The 27,230-nt window shown below is 42.0% G+C and overlaps 1 protein-coding gene across 1 annotated transcript; it reads right to left on the bottom strand.

Moving 5' to 3' along the window:
- Positions 1-490: 490 nt before the first annotated feature.
- Positions 491-26,606, bottom strand: PLAA (phospholipase A2 activating protein). The gene is made up of 14 exons (XM_040358642.1): positions 26,395-26,606; positions 20,733-20,926; positions 18,308-18,408; positions 16,866-16,986; positions 15,287-15,454; positions 11,933-12,068; positions 9,976-10,145; positions 6,809-6,966; positions 5,991-6,210; positions 5,779-5,841; positions 4,447-4,515; positions 3,836-3,937; positions 2,130-2,294; positions 491-1,205 (listed from the first exon to the last, which is right to left on the bottom strand). The coding sequence occupies exons 1-14, from the start codon at positions 26,541-26,543 to the stop codon at positions 643-645; spliced, it is 2,379 nt and encodes a 792-aa protein (XP_040214576.1). The 5' UTR covers positions 26,544-26,606; the 3' UTR covers positions 491-642.
- Between the last annotated feature and the right edge of the window lie 624 nt (positions 26,607-27,230).

Genomic DNA, 27,230 nt, shown 5'->3' with positions numbered 1-27,230 from the left:
TTGCTACTACATCGATCGATCCAGATATTGATACCATCGTTTATCAAAAATTGTGTCAAATATCGCACTAGTTTTATGTTGCCTTCTTTTACTTTTAGAATAATAAATATTACAAAACATAATATTTTTTTATTACTCAGATAGGTACATTATCTATATCAGTGATTGTTAAACTTCTGATCTGCCCAACTTGTTCTGTTCATCAGCTATTCTTATTGTTTGTGTATTTTATGTGTGGTCCAAAACAATTCCTCTTCTTGCAATGTCACCCAGGAAGACAAAAAGGTTGGACACCCCTGTTTTAAACACTTCCACGATACCTCTCTTTTTTTACACTAACAAGAACATTCATTCTAATACAAACTGTAAAAAAGTCACACATAACCCAAAACAAAAATTCAAAAGATCTTTGATTTCTTGGGGTGTTCTATGACAAAAAATGTACAATGCATATATGCCTGAAGCAAACATTGAAAACTCTCAATAGAGGTTCAGTGCAAAAAATTTATTTGGGGCTATTTAAAGACAAGACAGGCTTTCAGCATTCAACCCACTGCAAATTGCCTTCAGTTTATTTGTAGTACAACATGGTATGAAGTTACTACATGGCAAATTTTTCTGCCAGTAGTAATGAAAATATTTTTATAGATTATTCAAAAGGTGCTTGCAGCACTCGTGAACTTTGGCAGGTTCCGAGACAGACATGTATTTCTTAATTTGTGCATCAACTCCCAAGGACTTGGCTAGCTGCACAGCGTTTAAATCATTGCTGACCAGTGTCCCAAGAGCCACAAGCAACCTGAAACTAGCTTCATGATCTTGTACAACCTCCATAACTGTGCTGATGGCCGACAGGCATTGAGCCTTCCCCTCCAAGTCACTGGCTTTATGTAAACAGGTGCAATAGTTCAGCATCAGTGTGGCCAGCGCAGTATGGATATTCTTATTATTTACTGCCTTTAGTTCTAAGGCTTTATTTATGACAGTATCCCTCTGAGACATCATAAGTCTTTCACCTGCTTCACAGGCAAAGCAGTTACATAATGCACGAAGTACAAGCAGTTGGTTGGCTTGTCTGCCACTTGGACGCATTACTTGAAAGAGGTAGTTGATGAACTGATTGCCATTTTCACTGCAAAACATTTCATTGATAGTAGGGATTTTGACAGCTATTCGAAGAACATCCAGTGCTGGGAATACAATTTCTGGAAGCAAGAAAAATAAATATTAGGTTATTGCATACTCATTATGTAACATCTAGAGAATTAAAATAATTCACATTTTGCTTTAGTCTTTTTATTGAAGTGAGCCTATGCTGGCCTAAAAAGTTTCTAAGGTGACAGATGTCTTCTTTCTACAACAGCTCTTCTGCCAGATTACAGAGTGTGGCAGGTGCAACACTATTCCTTGGTTCTGCTTTGAGTTTCCACTTTCAGTCTGCACCTGACACGCGACAAAGAATTAGCACCATCCAACACAGGAAATTGTGAATCCTAACCAGGATACAGTTGATACATTTTCTTCGGCTATGTGTGCAGTCTGGCATGCTAGTGTGGCTAAACAGAAAATTCTCTTTATGCCAGCAGTGCTTACCTTATTTTTGGAATATTGATACAACACATCCTAAAGCCCAACTTTAATCAAAATTGTTGGTGAGGAAAGATCAGGATCTTTGCCAGGTTTCTACTACTATATCTAATTGAAATATTTCCCCTTACTTTCTGTCCTGGTGACACAGGAAACAAAAAAAAAAAGGATGCAACAGTGGACTGATACAGCAAAAAAAAAAACTTTTCGTTTGGAGTAGAGCAGAGAAAGAAAAGAACCTCTAATAGGAATAAAACCATCTGTACTTTCCCTTCCTGGTGACGTACTGGCATCACAGGGATGAAATGTGAGGGGAAATATTCCATACTGGCTCACAGATAGAAGTAAAAACCTCAAATCATCCTCTCTAGACAAAACAGAGAAATACACAAAACATATGTATAGAATTTGAGCCCCATGCCTATTCGTAATAGCAAATAAGTACAAGCAATTTGTTGATCAAAAATTATACAACATGCCAGACGGCTATGTAGAGATAAGGCCAAGTTCCTAAATGGAAGAAAAGCAAGCATATTTTGCACCTTCAGGCCATTTGACCGTTTTCCATAATGTGTCCACTTGTTGAGCAGTTGCCGTTTCTCCAGAGGGATTAACAACCACAGACAGGAGCTTGTCAAGTCTCATCAGATCATCCTCAGACAGCTTGTGTTCTTCAGGAGCCGTTTCATTAAGTTCTTTTAGTTTACCTATACATAAACAGGAATATGATTAACAGAAAAGATAAAACAGATATCAAATGTATAATACTTCTAATAAGTATAATACTGTTAATAGATTACTGCAAAAGTAAAAAATTCTTCACTGTGCTATATAAATCACCATCAAAGTTATACGCCGAGTCAAAGAGGCACACAATACATAACTTCTTTCTGTCCTTTGTTTTACTGAAAAGTATACCTTTATATCAACCATCGCTAAAACTGCAAAACTTTACTAACCCCCCACCCAAATGCTTACAGACTTTAGTTCCAGAGCCATAGCTTCCTCCAGTTTTTACAGCCCGTCAGACAAAAATCTACTTATGCGGCTCTAGGTCCCTCCTGCCGAGTGGACCTAGAGCAAGCTTACAATGGCCCCCAAGCAGGTTCATTCCCAAGCCGCTTCTCTGTGTGCCAATTAGGCCCGTCCCCTTGCTTTCCTCATTAGCTCACTGGCTGTCTTAACCAATGAAGAGAGAGTTTCCGAAGAGCCAAGGCTCTTGTGCACATTGCTGGAGAAAGATTGGGCTCAGATAAGTATGAGGGGCGCTGCTGCACACATAAGTTTTTTTTACCTTCAAGCATAGAATGCATGAAGGTAAATAACCTTGTGCCTTTACAATCACTTTAAATAGGGCTGTATTCCAAAATATCTTTGATCTTCCTTAAGCCATTTTTAATTTTCCTCAAACTCCTATGCAATTGATAATATAGACAGCGCACAGTGCCGTACACATTATCAAAGCATGAAGCGTTAGAGACGCTTTGCTTCAAAATTGAAGCTTCATGTCGAGTTTGAAGGAGTTGAAGCCTTTTAACTCCTTCCATTCAAGTCTATGGTAACGTGTCACAAATACATGCATGTATTTGCAGCGTGTTAACATTACAGTAATAATAAAAAGGTATTTGTGATGTGGTTTTAACACAGTAAAAGTGTGCATAGGACATTTGGGGGAGCGTTTTTTTTTTTAACGCTTGTTAACAGCGAGTCAAACGCTCATTAACTATATAGGTGTTCATTTGCTAAGAAAAATACATTTTAAGTCAAGTGTAAACAAGCCCTTAGAATATGTTTAGCTTAAAATGTGGGAGGGAAGATTTAGCAATAATTGTTATATAAAAGTACACCTATCATTAAAGACAACAGAAAATAATTTAACACGATTGGTTGCACACAAGTGGTTTTTAAAAAAGCTCATGGATATTTGAGTACAAAGATGAAGTATTCACCTTTGCAAGGCTGGCTAGTAGAAAGATTTAATCTTTTTTTGGCACATTAGGCCAATTCATTATTCTCTGAAAGCAATCTTTAGGGGTTGTTTTCTGGGAGCTATAGACATACCCTCAGAGATTATGCAAACTAATTTAAAAAAAGTCACAACTGACATCAACTGAGGTGCTTCATGAACATTCCAATAACTGGCAGTACTAATGACAGAGTTGGACAACCGTTATATAATATCTGTGGCTACTTGGCTAAATATGCAACCTCACAAAAACTATAGCTGAATCTGTAACCAAACACTCACCCAAAATCTGTCCTGGGTTTGCTTGGTCAAAGGTGACAGGCTCTCTCTTTGGATAGTAGGTATTTGGAATTCGGGCAGCAGCGGATTTGTATGCATTCCTCCCTGAAATAAATGACACCAGGCATTTTATATCAATCACCTGTGAAACATTGTACCTACAAGAAGAATTCGAATTTAGCCATTAAATCATGCGATTAAATCTTGTAGCAATAAATCATAAAATAACTCGTACACCAGACATTTCGACATAGATCAAAAACACTTTAGTCCTGTAGCAGAGGGCAATAAAAATACACAGACTTGAAAGGGAAGAAGACGATTATTCACCCATTTGCTAGTCTGTTGGGTGATTTGTGCTATTAAAAAAATAAAAAAAACACTATCCTTAGAATAATTTCATAGCACTCCATAATTGTGGAACAATCAGGGAATTTTAAACATTTTAGAGATTAAGGCTGGATTTACATTTTTGCTCCCCTCCATTTTTTAACAAATCACCAATATGTAATTGATCTGTGCATCTGCATCGTAGTGCACTGCAAAAGTATAAATCCAGTCTAAAAATCTAATTTGTAGCAACAGCTTTATACATGCTTGGTGAGGATGGTTACCTGTAAATGGATCTGCTCCAGATGAGGGGACCGAATTTGATGAGGAGCCAGGCACATAACGGCTACCACCTGTAAGGCACAAATTTCAGACTTCACTACTAGCTTCCTAACATTCTTGTAAAATAAACTCCAGGATAGCAATTTCATTGAAAGCTAAATTCACCAGTCAGATACAGCATGCCACAAGCAAAAAAAAAAAAAAAAATGAAAACTGCACTTTGCCAGAAAGTACACGCATCCGTCAAAACTTTTTCACAAAATATCTTGTGATATTGCAATTTGTCAGCAGTGTCTGTGTCGATAGGGGAATCATGCAAATTTCTTTCTGGCAACCCATGGTTTATGGAAAGAAATTTGCACTTCCATGACCTGCCTTAGGCAGATCGATAAAATAAAAAATAAAAGTTGCTTGTTTTTGCCCAGTGTAGATGGGGGAATCTCTCCCACTGAGCCAGCTCCTAGCAATAATCGCATGTAAACCTGACAGGCTGGTTGTACCCAAGTTGATTGATCAATGAACTTGGATACATTCAGCCTGCCCATACATGGTTCAAATCTTGTCTGGAAACTACAGTTCATAATATTTTTCTTTTAGGCTGGCCATACACTGTTCGAATCTCGGCCGGTTCAGCGTTAATGGGCAGGCTGAATGTACCAAGTTGATCGATCAACTTGGGTACAACCAGCCTGCTGGATTCTTTTGTGATTATAGCTAGCAGCTGCTATAGCCACTATTAATAATCACAGTCTCCTCCCATCGGGGATGGCTTCCCCCACCTACCTCCTTCCCCCTGCTGGGAAAACATAATTGCCGATTCCCCTGTTAACCCTGTGGTGATGGGGAAATTGTGCAACTGTGGTTGCAGGAAAGAAATTTCCACAGTGTATAGCCAGCCTTAAACAAGTACATAGTTTTCCTGATAAGCAACACAGCTAAAAGTGCCAATAGCATCATTATTCTGTCTAAGCTGCAGTGCGTCAGAGGTTCAGCTTTAATAGAAGAGAGTGTGTTAAAAAGCGTGTTAGAAGAGCTTTCATCTCAAAATATAATGCAGGAATTGTGTAGCTGTAAACCACTTGCTTTTATAATGTATGTATAATTAAACCTTTGGTGGCCAGTGGTCATTAATGCGCTACTGTTATTATAGGCTGACAAATGTGCAAAATGGAACCATTCTGACTGGGTCTTAATTGTCAGCAGGGACTGCAGTTGTTGGCTGCTGGCTCTCAAAACGGGGGATGTTTAATAATGCATCCCTGCCATGAGGTATTTGCTGGGGAATGTTAATAAACAGATTATGGGTTGGAAACGAGTTAAAGTATTTCATTTACCTGTGAATGGATCAGCAGCAGAAGCAGCCGCAGCAGAACTTCCTGGGATGTAACGACCACCACCTGCAAAAGAGTGCATAATGGCTTTATAGATGAATGGACAGACAACTTACATAGTGGAGACAGCAGTTCGCTTTCTCTGAAAACCGCATATTAATACTCATGATGATGATTCACAGAACACTTCAAACAACGTCTCCAGCCACCTTTACCTGTGAAGGGATCAGAAAATCCAGAAGGTGTAGCAGATATGGTCTGTCCCCCAGTGTTATCAATGATGAATTTGGCAACTTGATCTAAAAACATTGGGTTCAGGTCATTTCTTTCCAGAAAATTGTGTGCCACAAGCCATGGATCCTCAGTAATGTTGTATGGCAGCTTGAATGAAGGCCCACTCTCATTTACATCAATTGTGAAAACATAATCATACTCCTGAGAAAACAAAAATACTGTTTAGACTTTCTACCTATACAAAATGCCTGCTTTATGCAAAACAAGAACATAGAATTAAGTCATTACAGAAGACCTGGAAAAGCTAGAGAATGTATCAGATGTGAACATAGAAGCACTTGGAATGGTACCTAATTAGAAAAAAAAAAAGTGCTTTCCCAAGGGGGTTACCTTGTGGGCACGCTCCAGAGTCCTGTAGTCGGCGCCCATAGCCGCCAGCTACAGGACTGGGCCCGCCCCCAGCCCTCTCGCCATCGGAGTTGATTGACAGCAGCGCGAACCAATGGCTGCGCTGCTATCAATCTAATAAAGAGCCGAGAAGCCCCGGCCAAGAAGCCAGTGCGTTCACGACTCAGGACTTTCGAGGGCTCAGGTAAGCAAATGGGGGGGGGGGGGGGCTGGTGGGCCTGTAAGCATCAGATGTTTTTTCACCTTAATGCATAGGATGCATCAAGGTGAAAAAGCTGGAAGCTTTACAACCCCTTTAAACATTCTTTATGCTATACTGGCTGCCTAGCAAGCTGTATGTAGACAAGTTCTCTGTAAAGATCATTTTATGCAAAACAAAGAAGGTTCATACTTTTCCTTCAAACAGGACTTTCCCAGAAGTTTGCTGAGTAGCTCCTGAAGAACCAACTACATCTCCAATCTTGATCCAGCGTCCCTCGCTAACACTCCATTGATACGCTTCCACTTTACCATTTTCATTTACTAAACGGGTCTGTCCATCTTTAGTACCTAAAAAAACAACAAACAAAAGAAGGAGAGAAAACGATTACTGTAAGCTTTGGTAAAAAGAGATGGTTTGAAAATAAATAAATACACCAGAATGTACGAGTCTCTTGCCATTAACCCTTTCACTGCCAGGTCCTTATGGACCTACAGAAGTGTCGGCAGATGGCAAAGTCCGTACGCCGAACCAGCTCTACATTCCTGCTCTGTTATAAGCTTATGGTCACTTCAGTGACCATAAACTTATATCAGAAATGTTCAGTACACTCTGCAGAACAAAACCATAACCTCTGATCAGAGTTATTCTGCCACCTCTCTACCTGTCACCCGCTGCTTCCCTCCCTCCTGCACTACATAAAATGTCTGCTCTGTCCCCCCAGCACAGACGTGTTTACCAGCCCCCTTCTTTTTCTAGCTCAACATAGTGAGTGTTCGGTACCAATCGCAAACTATGTTCAGTTGTCACTGTGGTATAGTAAACAGTGTTTACTATGCCAACATTTATGAATGGAGAGCCACTAATCAGAGGCTTCCATTCATAAGTATTTCAGCTGAGCCTGCAGAGAAAGGGACTGAACTCTTCAGTCCCTTCCTCCGTTTAAAAAAAAAAAAAAAAAAAAAAGAGAAAGATTGTCTAGAGCCCTGATAGCTCTCCAAAGATCCAAAAATTAATAAATGAAATATGTAAAAATCATAGCAAGGCCACTTTCACACAGGCACCTCCATGGGACAGAATCCCCTTGTTCAGCAGGTGATTGGTCTGCTAATCCCCCGCAGATTACAGGTCCGTCTCACCACCCTCTATGAAGAGATCAAGTGAAAATGGATCCCCGGTCCATTTTCATCCAATCATATCCGATCCATCCGACAGAGGTCTGTTTTTTGAAGGGAGGATCGGTGACATCCGCTGCTCCATAGGGGAAACTGGAGGGTCCGATCAAGTCCGCCTGAAAAACTGGCAGGTGGACCTGATTGAACAGCCTGTGTGAAAGGGCCCGAAGGGTAAATTTAGACATGTGTCTAAGTTGCCCTTGCCTCTAAAGCCCAAGGCTACCCTCCAGAGGCTACTAACAAAGCGATGCAATGCCTCCTCGCCACCTGTTTCAATCCCATTTTTGACAACAAACATGCCACAACTGAATGCCGCCCCCCTACCCAACCGTAAGTCTCAACAAAGCTTAAGGCCTTGTTCACGAAGGGCATAACACAATAGGGTCATGTTTAGCTGCAGAGGGATGCACAGGTGTTCCGTGCATCCCCATGCAGGCAGTCCCATTCATGTCAATTGGGATGCAGCAGCTGCAAGGACACAGCCACTGCTCCCAACTTGACATCCGTGTGGGTGCATGTCCCTGAACTCACCCTGTCTGCATTTGGGTCTATGCACCTACACCCACATGGATGTCAGATCTGTCCTTGCAGCTGCTGTGTCCCATTTGACATGAATAGGACTGCCTGCACAGGGATTCACAGAGTACCTGTGCATCCCCGTGCAGGTAAACATGGCCCTCCATGGGCGTATGCTTTAGTACACCCCACTGAATAAGGCCTTAGTAGGAATTTAGCAGGAATTACGCAAGTTATATTATGTTGTTTATGTGTGCAAATAAGGATTTTTTTTTATTTATTTTTTTGTGAAAATAGTGATTTGATACACATTTGTGCAAATACCACAGGGCCTAAAAAAAAAAAAAAACAGTTCACTTTCTTTATATTCTAGAGGTCATATGCGTTCAGAAAATATATGGTTTTAGGGGGGGGGGGGGGGGTCTTTCACAAATTCAGAAAGTTGTAAGGGAGAAATTAAAAACCTTCAGATTTGAGAAATTTGGATATTTACATTTTTGCTTATGTTCAAATTCACAATTCTGCAAAAGGGCGCAATTTAAAAAAAGTTACAAATATTTGTTTTTTATGAACTCAATACAGGTTAAGCTTTTACATTTAGTGGGAATTTTGTAAAATGTGCTGTGTTTTTATCTGCGAATTATGATTTTACTGGATGTTTAGCAAAAATATTGTTTTGCGCAAATATCATGGGACCTAAAAAAATCAGTAGCACCTTCTTTTTATCTTACGGGTCATGTGCTTTAAGAAAATATATGGTTTGGGGGGGGGGTCTGACACACCGCTACACCGATCTCGGTAAAGCCCCAGCAAGGCTCTTTACCACGTGATCAGCCGTGTCCAATCACGGCTGATCACGATGTAAACAGGACACCGTTGATCGGCTTTTCCTCACTAGCGAGTAGAGGAGAGCCGATCGTCTGCTCTCCTGACAGGGGGAGGTCTGTGCGGATTGTTTATCAGCGCAGCCCCCCCCCCCCCCCCATGGATGCTTGTTCAGGACCATCAGGATGTTGCCGGAATGGACCACCAGTGAAATGCCAATCTGTGCCCAGGCAGCTACCAATCAGTGCCCACCCACAATGCCCATCAGTGACACATAAGTGCCCATCAGTGCCCAGTGCTGCCTATCAGTGCCCAGTGCTGCCTATCAGTGCCACTCATAAGTATCCATCAATGCAGCCTTTTAGTGCCCAGTGTCGCCTATCAGTGCCCACCAGTTCCGCCCATCAGTGCTGTATATCAGTGCCCATCAGTGAAGGAGAAAACGTACTAATTTTATAAAGGAAACAAAAAAGTTTTAATTTTTTTTATTTGTTTAGCAAAAAATAGAAACCGCATAGGTGATCAAATACAACCAAAAGAAAGCTCTATTTGTGGAAACAAAATGATAAAAATTCTGTTTGGGTACAGTGTAGCATGACTGCGCAATTGTCATTTAAACAGCGAAAGGGCTGAAAATTGGCTTGGGCAGGAAGGGGGTGGGGGGGGGGTCAAGTGTCTGGTATTAAACTGGTTAATGGGTTTTTAATCTTTTTTTTTTTTTTTTTTAACACAACAGGGTTTAAAATTAAGTAAACAATTACTTTTAGGTACCTCCTTTAATAACAACTCATAATGTGTACTGACTTCCGAGACCCACATACATCGGCACTTAACTCAACTCACCTGGTTCACTTAGGTGCTCTTTTCCTGGAAGATCCTCTATTTTGATGTCCCCCAAGTCACCAGTTTTTGGATCTATAGTTGCTTGGGACAGTTCATCTTCAAATGCTTGCAATTCCTCAGCACTAGCCGTGCGCTCTTGGCTCTCTGTAAATACTCGGATAATACCATCACTAAACAGAAAATATACAGATTTTTTTTATTTGTATGATCTGGTTTTTGTCAAGCAAATAATTTGCCTCACATTAAAAGTGCACTCTATGAAGATATTAAAAAGACACAAAGCGGCTCCATATTTATCAGACATCACTACATGCATTTTTTTATAAATACAAACAGTGAACCTTAATTCGTCCTTGTCTCAGCCTCTTGCAGTACTGTACAGCAGTGCCAAGACTGGAAGATGGAGTAAGCAGAAGTCAATCATGTGCGCTTCTGTGTTCAGGTGCTTACAGGGAAAATGTCGCTAAGAGAAAGCGCAGTGACAGAGAGATGAGCTCATCCATCTGCTGCTGCTTCCACTGTCCAAATACAAGCTGGGGAAGGGACAAGATCTAGAAGTACTACTTAACTGCAGCAGAAAAAATAAAGAGGTCACCTGCACTTTCAGACAGGGTCTTACTGTGCGACAGTGATGTGTAAATCACAGGACTGGATGGACAAAAATACAAAATCTTTGGCAGCTAAAAAAGAAAGCTCCCTTATATAAAGGGTATATAATTTACTGTACAGGCAGTCTCCGAGTTACGAACACAATAAGGACTGTAGGTTCGTTCGTAAATGGAATGTGTGTGCAAGTCGGAACACTGCTTGTAAGAGTAACTTCCACCTGTGCATGGATGTGGGATGTTCCATGTACAGGTGGAAGCCGGAACATCCCACATCCATGTACAGGCGGAAGCCGGGTGTGGGATGTTCCGGCTTCCGCCTGTACATGGGTGTGGGATGTTCCGGCTTCCGCCTGTACATGGGTGTGGGATGTTCCGGCTTCCGCCTGTACATGGGTGTGGGATGTTCCGGCTTCCGCCTGTACATGGGTGTGGGATGTTCCGGCTTCCGCCTGTACATGGGTGTGGGATGTTCCGGCTTCCGCCTGTACATGGGTGTGGGATGTTCCGGCTTCCGCCTGTACATGGGTGTGGGATGTTCTGGGTGCTTCTGGCCATGCAGTACTGCAGTATGGGATGTGGCAAGATAGCTGCTCGGAGGTATCCAGGACCAGTGTGGAGCACAACCGTCCGGCATTGAGGCTGTTGGTAAGTAGCAGTCGTTCGTACCTCGGGTGTGGGTAACTCGGGCACTGCCTGTATTTAGCTGTGTGCCTGCAGTTCAGCTTTAATAGGCTTTGAATAACAAGTTATGAAGTCATGAGAGAGCTGCTACTCTTACTAGGAGTAAGCAAGTTGGGACTACAGGCTGGATCAGCATGTTAGAAAAGAAAAAAATGCTTTTACTCACTGAATCCAATCCAACAGTGATGAGAGTCATCTTTTATTGTTGGAAGTGTTTTTTTATTGATTAAAAAAATAAATAAAAAAACAAACACAATGTCAATAAGTTACACACAATGCTCACATCAGATATTAGACTGAAAGTAAACCGGTTAGCTTTCTTTTTAAATTAATAGTAACAGCCAATCATAGTCTAGTTTTACATTGTTACTAAAAGTTTTGATAATGCCCCACACCTGGTGGTAATTCCTGCCAACCCATCATAACCTGCCCAATGAAAAAGGCGCAGTCATTGGGTGCTGCCATTGGGACAGACAGAAAGGTTGAATAACAAAGTGAAACGGAGATCGGAGGCGCAAACAGAGCAGGCTTTACTAGCTTACAAAAGGTAACCATCGGTATGTTGTGGTATCTGCTCTTAACTACATACATTATTTACAGTGCAGATAATGAGTTCACAGAACAGCTCAGTATTGTAACTGGAGGTTGTATTTCAGTAAGAATCATACCTGGCTCCCACAACAATGTCTCCATTATCTAAGATGCAGCAGCACCATACAGACTGGGCACACAAGCGGACCGTCTGAGTGCATTCTCCACCCCTCCAAATCCTCATTGATCTATCCTCTCCCGTAGTCACAAAATCTAAATGGTAAACAAGCACATCATTATTTTTACAGGGAAAGGCAAAAAAAGTAATTACTTCAGTTCCCTAAATGCAAATATACATAGGTGAATTTCATTTATTTTCAATGCTCACCACCAGTTAGGCCACAGTATATCACCTGACTGTGTTTTCTCTTCTTCTAACTGCCATATTTTATAGGTTTTCAGAGACAGCATGTATTTTCAGTACATAAGGATATTTTACATTTGCAGTATCTCCTTTTTAATAAGACAGTCTTGGAGGGCCCCTGCCTTCTTTACAAAGTTATCCAATTCTAGTCTACCTTCTTTTTTTTTTTTAATCCCTCGCTCTCTTAGGTCCTCTTTGAAATCACTATCCATCTTTTCTGTGATTTTATTTTCCCTTTGTGTAAAATTTATTTGGGATTATTACTCCCAACATTATCACAAGGCATGAGCGCATCTGGGATAGCAAACTACTTATATCCTATAAATTGGGCATCACTAAATGGCAGACAGTGGTCCAGATCTAAACCAGGTCAAGCCATTTAGTAGCCAGTTCTGTCTTCCAGCCTCCACCGCTGTCATTATCACAGACAGAGAGCAAGAACACAGTAGCACTGGATGGAGAGAGGGATCGGGAGCTGCCCGAGATAACTTTCCAGATTAACCAGCAGGTGATTGGTTGCTAGGATACAGAGTGGTCCTCACAACCAATCAACAGTTAATATGCAGAGTTCACTCCGGCAGCTCCCGCTCCCATCCTCCATCCAGTGCTACTGTGTCTCTTGCTCTCACCTGTCCTGCTTCCCCCTCTGTGTAAGGTAGTAGTGAGGGGGCAGAGGATGTTGCTCTGAAGGATGGGGGAGCAAGGGGATGTTTAATGTGAATTTACAGAGAACTCTACTGTGTGTGTGTGTAGGGGGGGGGGGGGGGCAGAGAACACTACTGTGCAGGGGGCAAAAAGCACTACTGGGGAGGTTAATGAGAGGAGCAGGGGACACTAATGTGGGAGGAGGTGATGTAAAAGGGGGAAAAGACTGTAATGTACTGTAAAGGGGGTATTATTATATGCAGGGTGGACTGAGGACATCAACCATATACATTCTTACTTTTTTTTTTTGAGAAGAGCTAGGCTCAGTTTAGTGTCATCTATCACGGCCCAACCAAAAGATATCATAACATGCCATGCCTGCAGATGAACTTGCTGGATACCATTTTCCCTTCAATCATTTTCTTTTTAAAATTTCAGTTTGCCTCACATGTGCAGATACTCCATACTTTGAATATGGGGAACCAAAAGCCATGCATAATACCCTTCTTCTAAACTGTGTTACTCAAGTGAAATGCCCCTAAAGGATATCAACAATATCTGTGAATGCAAACAAAAGTTATTGGGAAAATTAAAGATGGCGAGAAAACCCTGCATACATAGATACACCCGATTCCTCCAAAGATCCTGACCTACTTTTATTTACAGTGTGGTAGCCTGGATTCCCATTATTCTTCCCCAGGACCAAAATATGCTATGGTTGCACCACAGCTGGAAGATTTAACCAAGCTCAAGCAAAGTAGAGTCTTCCTTAAACCAGGGCTTGACAAATCCCGGGCGCCAGGTCGCCATGGCGACTAGAAATAGGGTCCTGGCGAATTGGCTTGGAAGGGGGGCAAAAAAAAAAAAAAAAAAATTTTTTTTTTTTTTTTTTGTGAGCTGGCACCATCTGGTGGTGAGCCGTTGGTATTAAAAGTTATTACCACCAGATGTGTAAGCTGGCGCCATCTAGTGGTGGCCGTTGGTATTACAAGTTAAGCATTACAAGTTAAACAGCAATTCTAATGTAATTTTTCACTATTTTCACTGCCATCTTCTTCCCTCTAATTAGAACCCCCAAACATTATATATATATATATATTTTATCCTAACACCCTAGAGAATAAAATGGCGATCGTTGCAATACTTTGTCACGCCGTATTTGCGCAGCGGTCTTACAAGCGCACTTTTTTGGGAAAAAATTACACTTTTTTTTAATTAAAAAATAAGACAACAGTAAAGTTATCCCCATTTTTTTTTTAATATTATGAAAGATAATGTTACGCCGAGTAAATTGATACCCAACATGTCACGCTTCAAAATTACGTCCGCTCGTGGAATGGCGACAAACTTTTACCCTTTAAAATATCCATAGGCGACGTTTAAAATATTCTACAGGTTGCATGTTTTGAGTTACAGAGGAGATCTAGGGCTAAAATTATTGCTCTCGCTCTACCTATCGCGGCGATACCTCACATGTGTGGTCTGAACACCGTTTACATATGCGGGCGCTGCTCACGTATGTGTTCGCTTCTGCGCGCAAGCTCGGCGGGGCGCGTTTTCTGGCTCCTAACTTTTTTAGCTGGCTCCTAGATTCCAAGCAAATTTGTCAACCCTGCCTTAAACAATGTATTTACACCTCAACTATTCTACAACATCTCATAAGCAGTGTATTCTTCATTTAACGATAGATAAGAGGTATCCATAGCATTGTTTTATGCCCCAGGGCCAGTTCTACAACCAGATCTACTTGTTCATTGCATAGTTACAGCCTAAAACATATGGAAAAGAGGAGGTCCACTCTTAAAATGTTTTAAATAAAAGCAAATCCTGTAGCTGCTGACTTTCAATAAAAGGAAACTTACCTGTCCAAGGATCCAGCACCGTCCTCACCCAGATTATTTCTTCACTCGCCTTCAGGTTCCTGGCGCGGCATCATAACTGTGGGCAGCCAGATGTGCTCCGATCCGAGCAGAAGTGTGAGCTAGAGAGTACTGTCAAACCTCGGTACTCCCCCCCCCCCCCCCCCCCAAAAAAAGATGACATGCCAAACTTCCCCTTTTGGATGGAATTCCACTTGAAGTTACTTATTCCAAACTGCACACATCTGTTTTTACACTAGCTGGCCATCAGTGCACAATATGAAAATCAAAGCTTCAATGGAGTGGGGGGGGGGGGGGTTGTGAGAAAGTTTAATGTGACAGACTCCTGGAAATCACCTCTACAATAATACTGTAAGCAGTGAAATGTTATTTTATGGACTGTTTTCTGACAGTGCAAATTATTATCTCATTTAGCATATATGTTGTTTTTTTGGTTTTAATCCTATAAATAGTTCTCTGGAGGTGAAATGTTTCATCATCTACGAATAGTAAAGGTAAACCTATGTAGTCATGTACAATTGCTTAACGGATTTGTTTTTTACCTCTAGTATTCGGAAAGAGGCATATGCTATAAATATAATTGGTGTGACTGTAGTAGACCTGTAGGCATTCACCAGTAATCAGCCACCTCCTCACAGAGGAATCATTGGAACAAGACAGAAATTCAGTCTCATTCACTGTTGCCAATCCTCGTACACAGTCTTCGTGTCCTAAAACATGGTTAAAAAAAAAAAAAAAAAGAGAAAGAAGATTCATGTTATTGAATTCAGACGCTGTTAGATATAGATAGAATTATTTTTACAGATCATCTAAAAACGCAAAAAAAAAAAATAGAACAATGACTGAACATACCTTGATTCGATTAGCAAGGTTTAAAAATCTTGTTCAAAATTTGGGAAACCTTGTTATGCAACTCTGCCCAATTGTAGGATTAATAAGCAAGCGATTGTCAGGAGTATAACTCAACATTGCTTTTGAAAAATATCGTAGCGGTGAGAAGGCCTTTTCATGCAACTTCTGGGACAACATTGAAAATACTTTCCATTACAGGCTTGACACATGCCTTAAAGTGGAACCTGGTGCAGTGGAACAGGGTTCCAAATGATATGTAGCCCTTTACTTTATTCCACTGTATGCACAGTAACTATTTACTGAATTGTCATAATTCCTTAACAGCACCAACACATATTGACAATATGGCTACTGTGTACCCACCCTTTTATAGTAAGGAGGCAGGGTTAAATAGTCCTTTAAATTATTGGCCCCTGTGACTGACAAGGGGCAAAGGCCAAGTGGTGCATTATGGGTTATTCTTAACTTCTGACAAACTTATTGGCTTAGGCACACATGCCAATCGTGGCCATCCTCCTTGAAATCAGGTTTGAACCTAACCCCAAATTCTAAATTAGTTGAAAAGGGATATCAATTACATGGCTTTGTTTTCAAATATGCAAACATTGAAAAACTAGCACACCAGAACGTTCTTTATATCACGTGGAACAAATTTTATATAACAATGACAAACAAGGAGCCATTTTATTACCTGTAGCTTTAAAAACTTACTTGAATTCTAACATACAGAACCTACCATCAGTATAAGATGTTCTAAAGCTACATAGGTCCCTTTATTACTAATGGATTGTTTGTTGGCATGTAAGAGATAACAGATCAACAACTGCAAATAAAATGTCTCTGCTGTACATGAAATGTAAGGTCTATGAACAGCCAAAAGTCAACGATGCCTCAAGCCAATCACCGCACAGGAGATACACAAAAAAATAAAAAAAGACTCATTTAGGTTGGGCGATATGTAAGGATATCAAATAGTCCTTTTTACATTGTTTACTTGATAGAATTGGGAGTCACCGTTGTGATATTTGCAAGAAGAGTGCTTTTCCTTAGAGACCTACAACAGCTCTGTTTACCTATCACAGACCTGTAACCAATGTGCTCAACCCACAACCCTGTGCTATGCATTCAGAAAATATGAAGGAGAAAACTTTGCCTTTTGACATTTTCCTGTGCATATAACAGGGTTTTGGATAAATCCTGTTTGAAGGTTATAGGCATTCGGTATTAAAATGAGGCAATTGCAGGTCTCTGATGTTCATCTTAACACACCTAGGAATGTCCTTTCACACCGCCCCGCTTTCCACAGCTTGATGGATTTATCAGCTGATCCAGTCAACATTAAACCTTGTTCAGGCAAAATCTTCACAGCCCATACAGCAGCTGTATGGCCCTATGAAAGAAAAAAAAAAAAGTTATACCTTGGGCCTTCTTTCTAAATCACAAATGTAAAAGGCAAATGATTTACCATTGTGCAGGTATCTTTCCACTCTATTCAAACAAGCATATAGAACCAGTATACTAGTATAGATGTGCCTTAAGTTGGTCAGAGATATTTTTATAACAAAAAAAAATATACAGTGCAAACGGCAAATACATAAAAAAATAAAAAAAAAAAGTGATGAGTAAGCTGCAGCAAACATGTATGTGATAACATACAAACTTATATGAATCAACAACATGCTGCACTAATCTAAATCAGTGAGTGCAATTAAGTGAATACATATGAAAAATATAAATATATAAAAAACAAATATTAACAGACAAAAGTCCATGCATTAATAAAGTGTGTACAGATTAAAGTCCACCACCAAAGCAATCAAATGAAGAATTTCACACACAGGATATCCGTGTCTCCTCAGCCTGTTATGGATACCACCATGTGTCCACTCATCCGGTATAAATATATGCCAAAGTCAAATAGTGCTTGTATAGGTGAAATTCCACCACTGGAAACAGAGATATCCCTTAGGCATCAGTACACAGGTTCTCCATGTCTCAGGATCAGGTGACAAGATCCCAGAGCAGGACGTGACCAGCACCATAAATCACCTCGAACAAACACATTTCTGCATTCCAACATGACTAAGGCTGTTTTCACGCTGAGACGGGGGCGTCAGCGGTAAAGCGCTGCTAGTTTTAGCTGCGTTTCACCGCTGTTATAGCAGCACTTTTCGTCCGCTAGCGGTCACTTTTAACCCCCGCTATCGGCCAAATAAAGGGTTAAAAGCTCCCACAAATCGTTGCTGCCGAAGCACTTTGCAGGCGCTTCGGCAGCACTGCCCATTGATTTCAATGGCAGGGTCGGTTTAGGAGCGGTGTATGCACCGCTCCCGCACAGCCCCACAGATGCTGCTTGCAGTACTTTTTTACTCATCCTGCAAGCGAACCACCCCAGTGTGAAAGCACTCATGCTTTCACACTGGGGAGGCTTGAGAGGCGCTTTTCAGGAGCTTTATATGCGCTATTTTTAGTGCTAAAACGCCTGAAAAGCGCCCCAGTGTGAAAGGTGTCTAATAGTAAGCTAGCCCTTTATCACCTATCTAGCAATTTTGCACATATACCTTTAACATACCGGTTTTTAGAGAAGGAGCACATTATTATAAAAAGAACCAAGAGGATTTGTTATTTCTGTTGCCAAGACTGACTCCTTTTACTAGCATGTGAACATTTTACCAACAAAACGTAAATCTAGACAGGTGGACAACCATCACCTGTAAGGTCATCATGCACTTCTCGTTCAGCCACACTTTGCCAGTTGTGTCCCATGATCCACTTAATATGGTGCCAAACTTGCCAGAAGACAGACTGCATACTAAAAGAAAACAAACATTTTATTCCCCATAATTTAGCATTATTTCATTTATTGGTTTATTTGAATAAATACACTTGTTATAAATAACAGCATGTAGTCAAATCAGCCTGTAAAAGCATCAACAAATGCAGTATTTTATGCTTAATTAAAAAAAATCCTGAAAATACCTGCATTCACAGGAAAGAGGCAGCAGCAAGAGTATTTGGCTCCTGATGCTGTCAATTAACTCCTGTGAGGCGGAAGTGGAGGGGTGGGGGTGTTGGATAGGATGGGAGTTGAGCCACCGTGTCTATGGACACACACAACCCAGCTTGTGAACGATCTGCTACAGGGCAGACACAGAAGAGAAGGCATGGACAGTGCCGGCGGGGGACCCCAAAAGATGAAGTTTGGGGTCATTCTGTGCAATACCAAATCGCCGCAAAAAACGTGGAAAGCGCTGCGCTCAGGTGTGAATGCAGCCTTAAAGCAGAGTACCAGGCTACTTTTAGTTTATTAAAAGTCAGCAGCTACAAAAAGTATAGCTGCTGACTTTTAATAAACAGCCACTCACCTGTCCCACGGTCCAGCGATGCGGCTGCACAGAGGCCCGTTCCTCTCCCAGTCCTCTCTGCGGCGCCTCCATTGGAACCGCGGGCACCCGGCCTTGACAGCTTGTGGCCTTCCCGGCGGGGCGCGCACTGCTCATGCGCTAGTTGCGATGCGCTCTCGTAGTGGATTTGCGATCTTCTGGGACCTGTCACGTGTCCCAGGAGATCGCCTAAAGGGAGGGGAGGCCTAGGGGGAGAAGAGGAGTCGCCTAGGCGGCCTTCTAGGCGGAAGGAGGAAGTGGGACAGGAAGTCCCCTTCAAAACAAAGAACCCACTCTCCCACCCCCCCCCCCCCAAAAAAAAAAAAAAATTACATGCCAAAATGTGACATGTAAGGGGGTGAGGAGTACTTAAAGGGGAAGTTGGACTTTTCGGTAGAACTCGGCTTTAACCACTTCCCGACGGCCGTACGACTTTATACGGCCGGAGGGTGGTTCTAATTCTCTGAGCCGCCGTCTTTTTACTGCCTCCGCTCCTCCTGGCCACTGGGATGCCGATGCGCGAGCCTGGCGGCCGCGATGTCCGCCAGGCTCCCGCGATTGTCGGTTACAGAGACAAGGACATAGATCTCTGTGTGTAAACACACAGATCCACGTCCTGTCAGGGAGAGAGGAGACCGATCTGTGTCTCTTGTACATAGGGACACAGATCGGTCACCTCCCCCAGTCAGTCCCCTCCCCCACAGTTAGAACACTATATAGGGTACACATTTAACCCCTCCCTCACCCCCTAGTGTTAACCCCTTCAATGCCAGTCACATTTATACAGTAATTAGTGCATATTTATAGCACTGATCGCAGTATAAATGTGAATGGTGCCAAAAATGTGTCAAAAGTGTCCGATGTGTCTGCCATAATGTCGCAGTACCGATAAAAATCGCAGATCGCCGCCATTACTAGTAAAAAAAAAAAAAAAAAAAAAAAAAATTCTGTCCCCTATTTTGTAGGCGCTATAACTTTTGCGCAAACCAGTTGCTTATTGCGATGAGCTATTTATTACAGCAACAAGTAAAAAATATTGCATTTTTTTTCAAAATTGTCGCTCTATTTTTGTTTATAGCGCAAAAAATAAAAACCGCAGAGGTGATCAAATACCACCAAAAGAAAAGTTCTATTTGTGGGTAAAAAAAGGACGTCAATTTTGTTTGGGAGCCAAGTCGCACGACCGCGCAATTGTCCGTTAAAGCGACGCAGTGCCGATTCGCAAAAAGTCCTCTGGTCAGGAAGGGGGTATATGTGCCCAGTAAGCAAGTGGTTAAAGACTAAGCCTTTTTCTGACACTTGTTGCTTACAAGTTAAATCAGTATTTTGTTTTTACAGAAAATGACTAAGAACCCCCAAATATTATATATTTTTTTAGCAGAGACCCTAGAGAATAAAATGGCGGTCGTTGCAATATTTTGTCACACTGTATTTGCGAAGTCTTTCAAATGCAATTTTTGGGGAAAAAATACACTAAAATGAATAAAAATAAACAGTAAAAGTTAGCCCAATTTTTTGTATAATGTAAAAGAGGATGTTATGCCGGGAATAGTGTGATTCTCATTTTATCCAGAATCGTGCAGCTCTACTGTGCAGGCCGTCCTATTGCTGCCAATTAAGAAGTAGAAAATGCACGGACACAGCCGCTGTTTCCAACATGACATTTGTGCGGGTGCACGGCCCCCGAAGGCATCCTGGACAGCAAAAAAATATTGCGACAACGGAATTATTAGTGCGTACAGTTTTCACTCACCTGTGTTCTTATGGCCTTTTAAAACATAAAGAGGACTTTCGCTATCCAGGCTGAACACACATATGTTATTGTCATTTCCACCAGTTGCAATTAATCCACGTGGGTAGGTTTCACTTGGAGGTATAAAGCATACGGTGGAGACAAAGTTGGAATGTCCCTTCATACGATGCAATTCAACAAAGCCTCTGGTGGGACTAAATAAGAAAACAAAGCAAGCAGTTACATAATTAGTCAGGTTGAAAGTCAATCGGCTTTAACGTGGTTTTTCAGCTATTTAGCACCACCCTTTGGGCAACTTCTGCTAATGTTGTGTTATGGTTAGCATTGCTTCTGAGAATGCGTGATTTTACTTTGGAGTTTTGTCCGTAGGACTTGTGTACACACAATTGGATAATCCGACAACACATATGTCTTTGGAAAATTTTAAAGCAAGCTATCCAACATTTGTTGGCGTAAAATCTGACAATTGTCCGATGGAGCATACAAACAGCCTGTCATCACACAGTTCCCGTCGGAAAATCTGATCGCGTGTACGAGGCTTTAGGCTTCCCGAAGACTCCTGGGATAGATGATGCCGATATCCCAGGACTCCATGTGAATTGCCCAATGAAGTCATCGCCTAGGTGGCCAGACAGGGAAAAAGGGTGCAACTCCACTTTAATGTGAGATTGTTTATTTTAATCCCCTCTACTGTACATCTCGTTCTCATCTTCTTTAGGTGTGTAGTAACCCTTTACCTCCCTTATCCTGAATATTAACTCACCCACTCATCCTTATCCCCCCACTGTATGTGATCTGTACATGAACCCCTTTGTCTCCTCCTCTGTGTATGACCTGTACATTTAGGCTACTTTACACTAGCAGCACTTCACTGAGCAGGTTCTGGCAGGGGACAGTGCAATGTGTTTTTCAGCACATCACACGGCTTACTTTTTTTACTAACTTTATTTCAAGTGTCATGTAATGATATTTCATCCACGTAAAGAGGAAAGCATCGCTGCTACTCCCAACCAGCCCATGTAAATAAATGGTAATGTTAGCCATACACCAGTCGAAAAAACTTCAAACGCGTTTTTTAAAAAACACACGATCATGAGAGCAAACGATACTGCCATGATGTAATAACTGATTTTCGAGGGGAAAAAAATATTATTGCATTATTTTGGTCTCCATTTTTCTTAATTTTGTTTATTCAGGGAACATTCACAAAAAAAAAAAAAAAAAAAAAGATAAAAAAATAAATAAATAAATAAATAATGGATGGCCTATCTTGATAGTTATAGGTTTCTTGTGTGTACTATTACTATACTTTATTTTAGACATGACCGTCTGTTTATCTCCAGGGTTAAAGATTTTTTCCACACATACGTGAAAGTTTGTTTCTTAAAGAACAGGAAATACATTAACCTTTCAATGAATCGTTCATTCAGCAGAAGTTTTCTTTACATTTTTTGGCTCAAAAACATCACAGCCGATCATCAATTTGTGCCCATTAACCACCTGAGGACCAGTCATTGTTTGGCACTTCTTGTTTACAAGTTTAAATCAGTATTTTTTGCTTGAAAATGACTTAGAACGTCCAAACATTATAAATCATTTTTTAGCGGAACCCCTACAGAATAAAATGGCAATTGTTGCAATTTTTTGTCACGCAGTATTTTGGCAACTTTTTTTGGGGGAAAAATACACTTTAATGATTTAAAAATAAAAACATATAGCCAGATTCACGTACGCCGGCGTAACTTTGTGCGGGCGTAGCGTATGTCATTTACGTTACACCGCCGCAAGTGCAGTATTCACAAAGCACTTGCTCCGTAAGTTGCGGCGGCGTAGCGTAAATGTGCCGGCGTAAGCGTGCCTAATTCAAATTGTGAAGAGGTGGGCGTGTTTTATGTAAATAAAGCATGACCCCACGTAAATTATGTTTTGAACGATCGGCACATGCGCCGTCCGTGGACGTATCCCAGTGCGCATGCTCCAAATTACGCCGCAAAGACCCATTGGTTTCGACGTGAATGTAAATTACGCCCAGCCCCATTCATGGACGACTTACGCAAACGACGTAAAAAAATTCAAATTCGACACGGTTCCGACGTCCATTGGCTGCGCCATCTTTTTGGTGGTTTATCTTTACGCCTGAAAACGCCTTACGTAAACGGCGTATCTTTACTGCGACGGGCAAGCGTACGTTCGTGAATAGGCGTATCTCGCTGATTTACGTATTCTAGGCGTAAATCAGCGTACACACCCCTAGCGGCCAGCGTAAATAGACAGCTAAGATACGACGGCGGTCGTATCTTAGCAACATTTAAGCGTATCTCAATTTGAGAATACGCTTAAATATACGACGGCGCAGATTCGGAGTTACGACGGCGTATCTACTGATACGCCATTGTATCTCTACCTGAATCTGGCTAATAATATATACCCCATTACTTTTGTATAATGTGAAAGATAAGGTTACGCCTAGTAAATAAATAGATAACATGTCACGCTTTAGAATTGTGCACACTCCTGGAATGGTGACAAACTTTGTTACCTAAAAGAGGAGTTTCGGGCCCCCACATTAAAAAACCTGTCTCCCCCTCCTCCCTGAAAGGTGCCAAATGTAGCACCGAAGAGGGGAGGGGAGTTAATTAATTAAGCAGAGGTTTCAATTTTAGGTGGCAATCCACTTCAAACATCTCCACAGGCGACGCTTTAAACATTTTTACAAGTTACCAGCTTTAGATTTTAATTTTTTTCCTTGTTTATTTTGTTTTTATACTGTCCCTCAATTTATTTATTTTTTATAACTTTTATACCTATTACAAGGAATGTAAAACATTTTTGTAATAGGAAAAAGCATGACAGGTCCTCTTTAGGTCCTCTGGGGTAAAAAAATATTTGATATGTTTTAGGGCTGGTTCGCACCTGAATCGCACAGGAGCACGTTCTGCGTTCCCTTACGATTTTCAGCCAATTCATTTAATGGTCTGAAATTGCATTGGGTCGCACCAAAAGTAGTGCATGCACTACTTTAAAAACAAAAACGCACCACGCCAGATCGCAGTACTGCGCAACCATGCAATCCGGTGCAGGCAAACGCCACTGCATTTTCAATCTGTGTTTGGGGGGTCATATTGGGGGAACAGATGCGATTTTCACACACGCACATAGGTGTGAACCTCGCTTAAGATATTGACACCTGCAGCAGATCGCACACTCAATGCGTACTGAAGGCAGTGCGGGAAACGCACACAGAATATTGGTTTCCAGCACCACACTTCAGTGTGAATAAACCCTTATAATAGAAGGGTAACAGTTTTTTTTTTCAAATTTATTTTCCCTTTAGGTCCCTTTCAGACGCGCGGACCGTATGTCCGCATTTTCATCCATCCGTTGCAGATAAAAACGGGACATACTTAGGTCCCTATGTGATTGCGGGTGTCAGCGGATGACCATCCGCTGACACCCGTAATCACCCGCCTCTGCAAAGCTCCGATTTTTCGGACGGAAGAAAATCCTATTTTTCTTCCGTCTGGCGGATCGGATGAACACGGACACATGGCCTGTGTTCATCCGATTCCCCATAGGGGAGAGCAGAGGAAAGACAGGGCGGTCCCTGCACAGTGTGCGGGGACCGCCCTGTCAGCCGATGGCTCAGCGGGGATTTTACGGAGGATCCTTGCTGAGCAAAAACAGACACACAGAGCGGATCATTACTGATCCGCCCGTGTGAAAGGGCCCTTATTGAGTTAAAAAAAAATAAAGTAAATCGTTTTTGATTGCCTGAAGAATGCGCAACGTCATGCTTCTATGGCCTTGGACGTTACTTCCGGGCCAGGCTGGAAGTAAAAAAAAAAAAAAAATTAGGATTTGTTTTTTTAAAGCAAAACTATTTTTGTTTTGATCTTTTGCTTTTAAAGATAAAAAGGAGAGAATTGGGGTCTTTTTGACTACGGATCTCTCCATAAAGAGGATCTGTCATCCTTATTTATATTGCAAAAGATTGGATGTTTACATTCCTTGCAATAGGAATAAGTACTGGTTCTCACCAGCACGCTCTGCGAGATCGCATGCGTTTTCGCACCGCCATCCCTCTGTGCTTACACGCAGAAGCAAAAACACATATGCAAGTCGCACACGCGCATCTAAAACTGTGTTCACACCACACACACACGTGAGGTATCGCTGTGAACATTCGAGCGAGAATAATAATTCTAAGGCTAGACCTCCACTGTAACACTAAACAGGTAACCTATGACGGCGTTTAAAGCGTCGCCGATGGAGATTCTTTAAGTGCCGTCGTTTGGCGCTGTTGCACGAACGTGACATGTTGGGTATCTCTTTACTAGTGGTAAAAAAATTGCACCGATCGCCATTTTATAAAAAACACATACATACACTGGCCCAGATTCAAGAAGCAATTGCGCCCGTGTAACCATAGGTTACACGTCGCAATTGCTTACTTGCTCCGGTGTAACGAGTGCTCCTGATTCAGGAACCTTGTTACACCGACTGCAGCCTAAAATCTGCGCGGCATAAGGCTCTTATGCCACGCAGATTTTAGGCTACATTCTTGCGTGGGACGCTCCCATTGTGATCAGCGTGTAGTATGCAAATTGCATACTACCACTGATTCAAACACTTGCGCGGGCCCTGCGCAAGCCAGGTACGGAGTTTCCGTACGGCAACTTTAGCGCAAGGCTGCCCCTTCTAATAGTAGGGGCAGCCAATGCTAAAGTATAGCCGCCGCTCCCGCGAAGTGAAATTTGAATTTCACGTCGTTTGCGTAAGTGATTCGTGAATGGCGCTGGACGCCATTCACGTTCACTTTGAAGCAAATGACGTCCTTGCGACGTCATTTGCGGCAATGCACGTCGGGAAAGTTTCCCGACGGGGCATGCGCTGTACGCTCGGCGCGCCTAATTTAAATGATTCCCGCCCCCGGCGGGATCATTTACATTGCGCGCGCTTACGCCGGGCAATTTTGCCGGCGCGCCCTCGCAATTTACGGAGCTACTGCTCCGTGAATCGAGGGCAGGGCAAAATATTTGCGGGGGCGCAGGGCAAAATCGTTGCCCTGCTCCCCCGCAAATATCGCGCAAATGTACCTGAATCTGGGCCAGTATATATATATATATATATATATATATATATATATATATATATATATATATATATATATATATATATATATATATATATATATATATATATATATATATAGTGTGTGGCCTTGGAAAATTGAAAAATCATTTTCTAGAAAAAGAAATACTGGAAAAAAATACTGGTTTTGTAAACAAAGAGTGGCAGAAACAGCCTGGTTGGCAAGTCGACACCCGCAGCAGTGCGTTTTGAACGTGGCGCGGGAAACGCACAGAGAACGCAGGTTTCCTGCACCGTATTTCTTTGTGAACGAGTCCTTATAAGAAAGAAAGGGGTGACAGATTTTTATTTATGGTGTATTTTCCCTGTAGAGCAAAATAATAAAATCCCAGTGGTTAATAAATATCTCCATAAAGAAAGCTCTAGCACAAAACCATGATACATTCATTAGGGTCCAGTACTGCGGGAGGGGGAAGCTGTCAATCAGCAGGCTGGTAGTGAAGAGGTTAAACACTGGGGTAGATAAGAATGTCTGGGAACCCAGCTCACTTACAGTCCCCCTCTCACTCACCTGTCCGGCACCCAGAGGCGGGCACTCCTGTCACGTGACACGGAGACGAAGCCCTCACCTGGGGGCAGCGGGCACTGAGCCACCCCCCGCACGTCCAGCTCATGCCCGGCCAGAGAGCAGCGGAGCCGGTAACAGCCGGTCTCAGCCATGACACAGCAGCCGCTTTACAATGCGACGGAAATGATGCGGCGGAACGCAAAACCCGGGGCACCATCGGAAGTGACGGCACAGAGGGGGAGGCCTTGCCCTCCCCGCACGGAAAGGAGCGCCGCTCAGAGCTGCCCCAGGCTGTTCCATGTCATTGCAGGAAGTGCTTGCTTCCCTGGCTCCTTCCCTTCTTCTCAGAGCTGGGGTGACAATGGAGAAAGCCTTTCCTCACTTGTTCTGCAGCCATATCTTTAACCACTTCGGCCTCGAGCCTCTTTCTGACATTTGGTGTCTACAAGTTAAAAACACTTTTTTGCTAGAAAATGACTGAGAAACCCCCAAACACTATACATATATTTTTTCTAACACCCTAGAGAATAAAATGGCGGCCGTTGCAATACTTTCTGTCACACCGTATTTGCGCAGCGGTCTTTTGGGAAAAAATACACTTTTTTGAATTAAAAATTGAGACAACAGTAAAGTTAGCCCAATTTTTTTTGTTATATTGTGAAAGATAATGTTATGCCGAGTAAATAGATACCCAACATGTCACACTTAAAAATTGCGCCCGCTCGTGGAATGGCGACAAACTTTTAACCTTAAAAATCTCCATAGGCGACGTTTAAAAAAATCTACAGGTTGCATGTTTTGAGCTACAGAGGAGGTCTAGGGCTAGAATTATTGCTCTC

The sequence above is a fragment of the Rana temporaria genome, chromosome 1 (assembly GCF_905171775.1).
Source record: "Rana temporaria chromosome 1, aRanTem1.1, whole genome shotgun sequence".
In the NCBI taxonomy this organism is placed as follows: Eukaryota; Metazoa; Chordata; class Amphibia; order Anura; family Ranidae; genus Rana; species Rana temporaria.
The sequence above is the reverse complement of the archived record's forward strand: the minus strand, read 5'-3'. Positions and strand labels throughout refer to the sequence as shown.

What these genes read in the sequence shown, in the direction of transcription:
- PLAA (XM_040358642.1), bottom strand. Translation starts at nt 26,543, where the DNA reads ATGGCTGAGACCGGCTGTTACCGGCTCCGCTGCTCTCTGGCCGGGCAT. An exon ending in AAAAGGCCATAAGAACACAG is followed by an intron (nt 18,409 to 20,732) that starts GTGAGTGAAAAC and finishes GTTTTCTTTTAG; the next exon opens with TATGCAGTCTGTCTTCTGGC. An exon ending in TGGAGCAGATCCATTTACAG is followed by an intron (nt 3,938 to 4,446) that starts GTAACCATCCTC and finishes CATTTATTTCAG; the next exon opens with GGAGGAATGCATACAAATCC.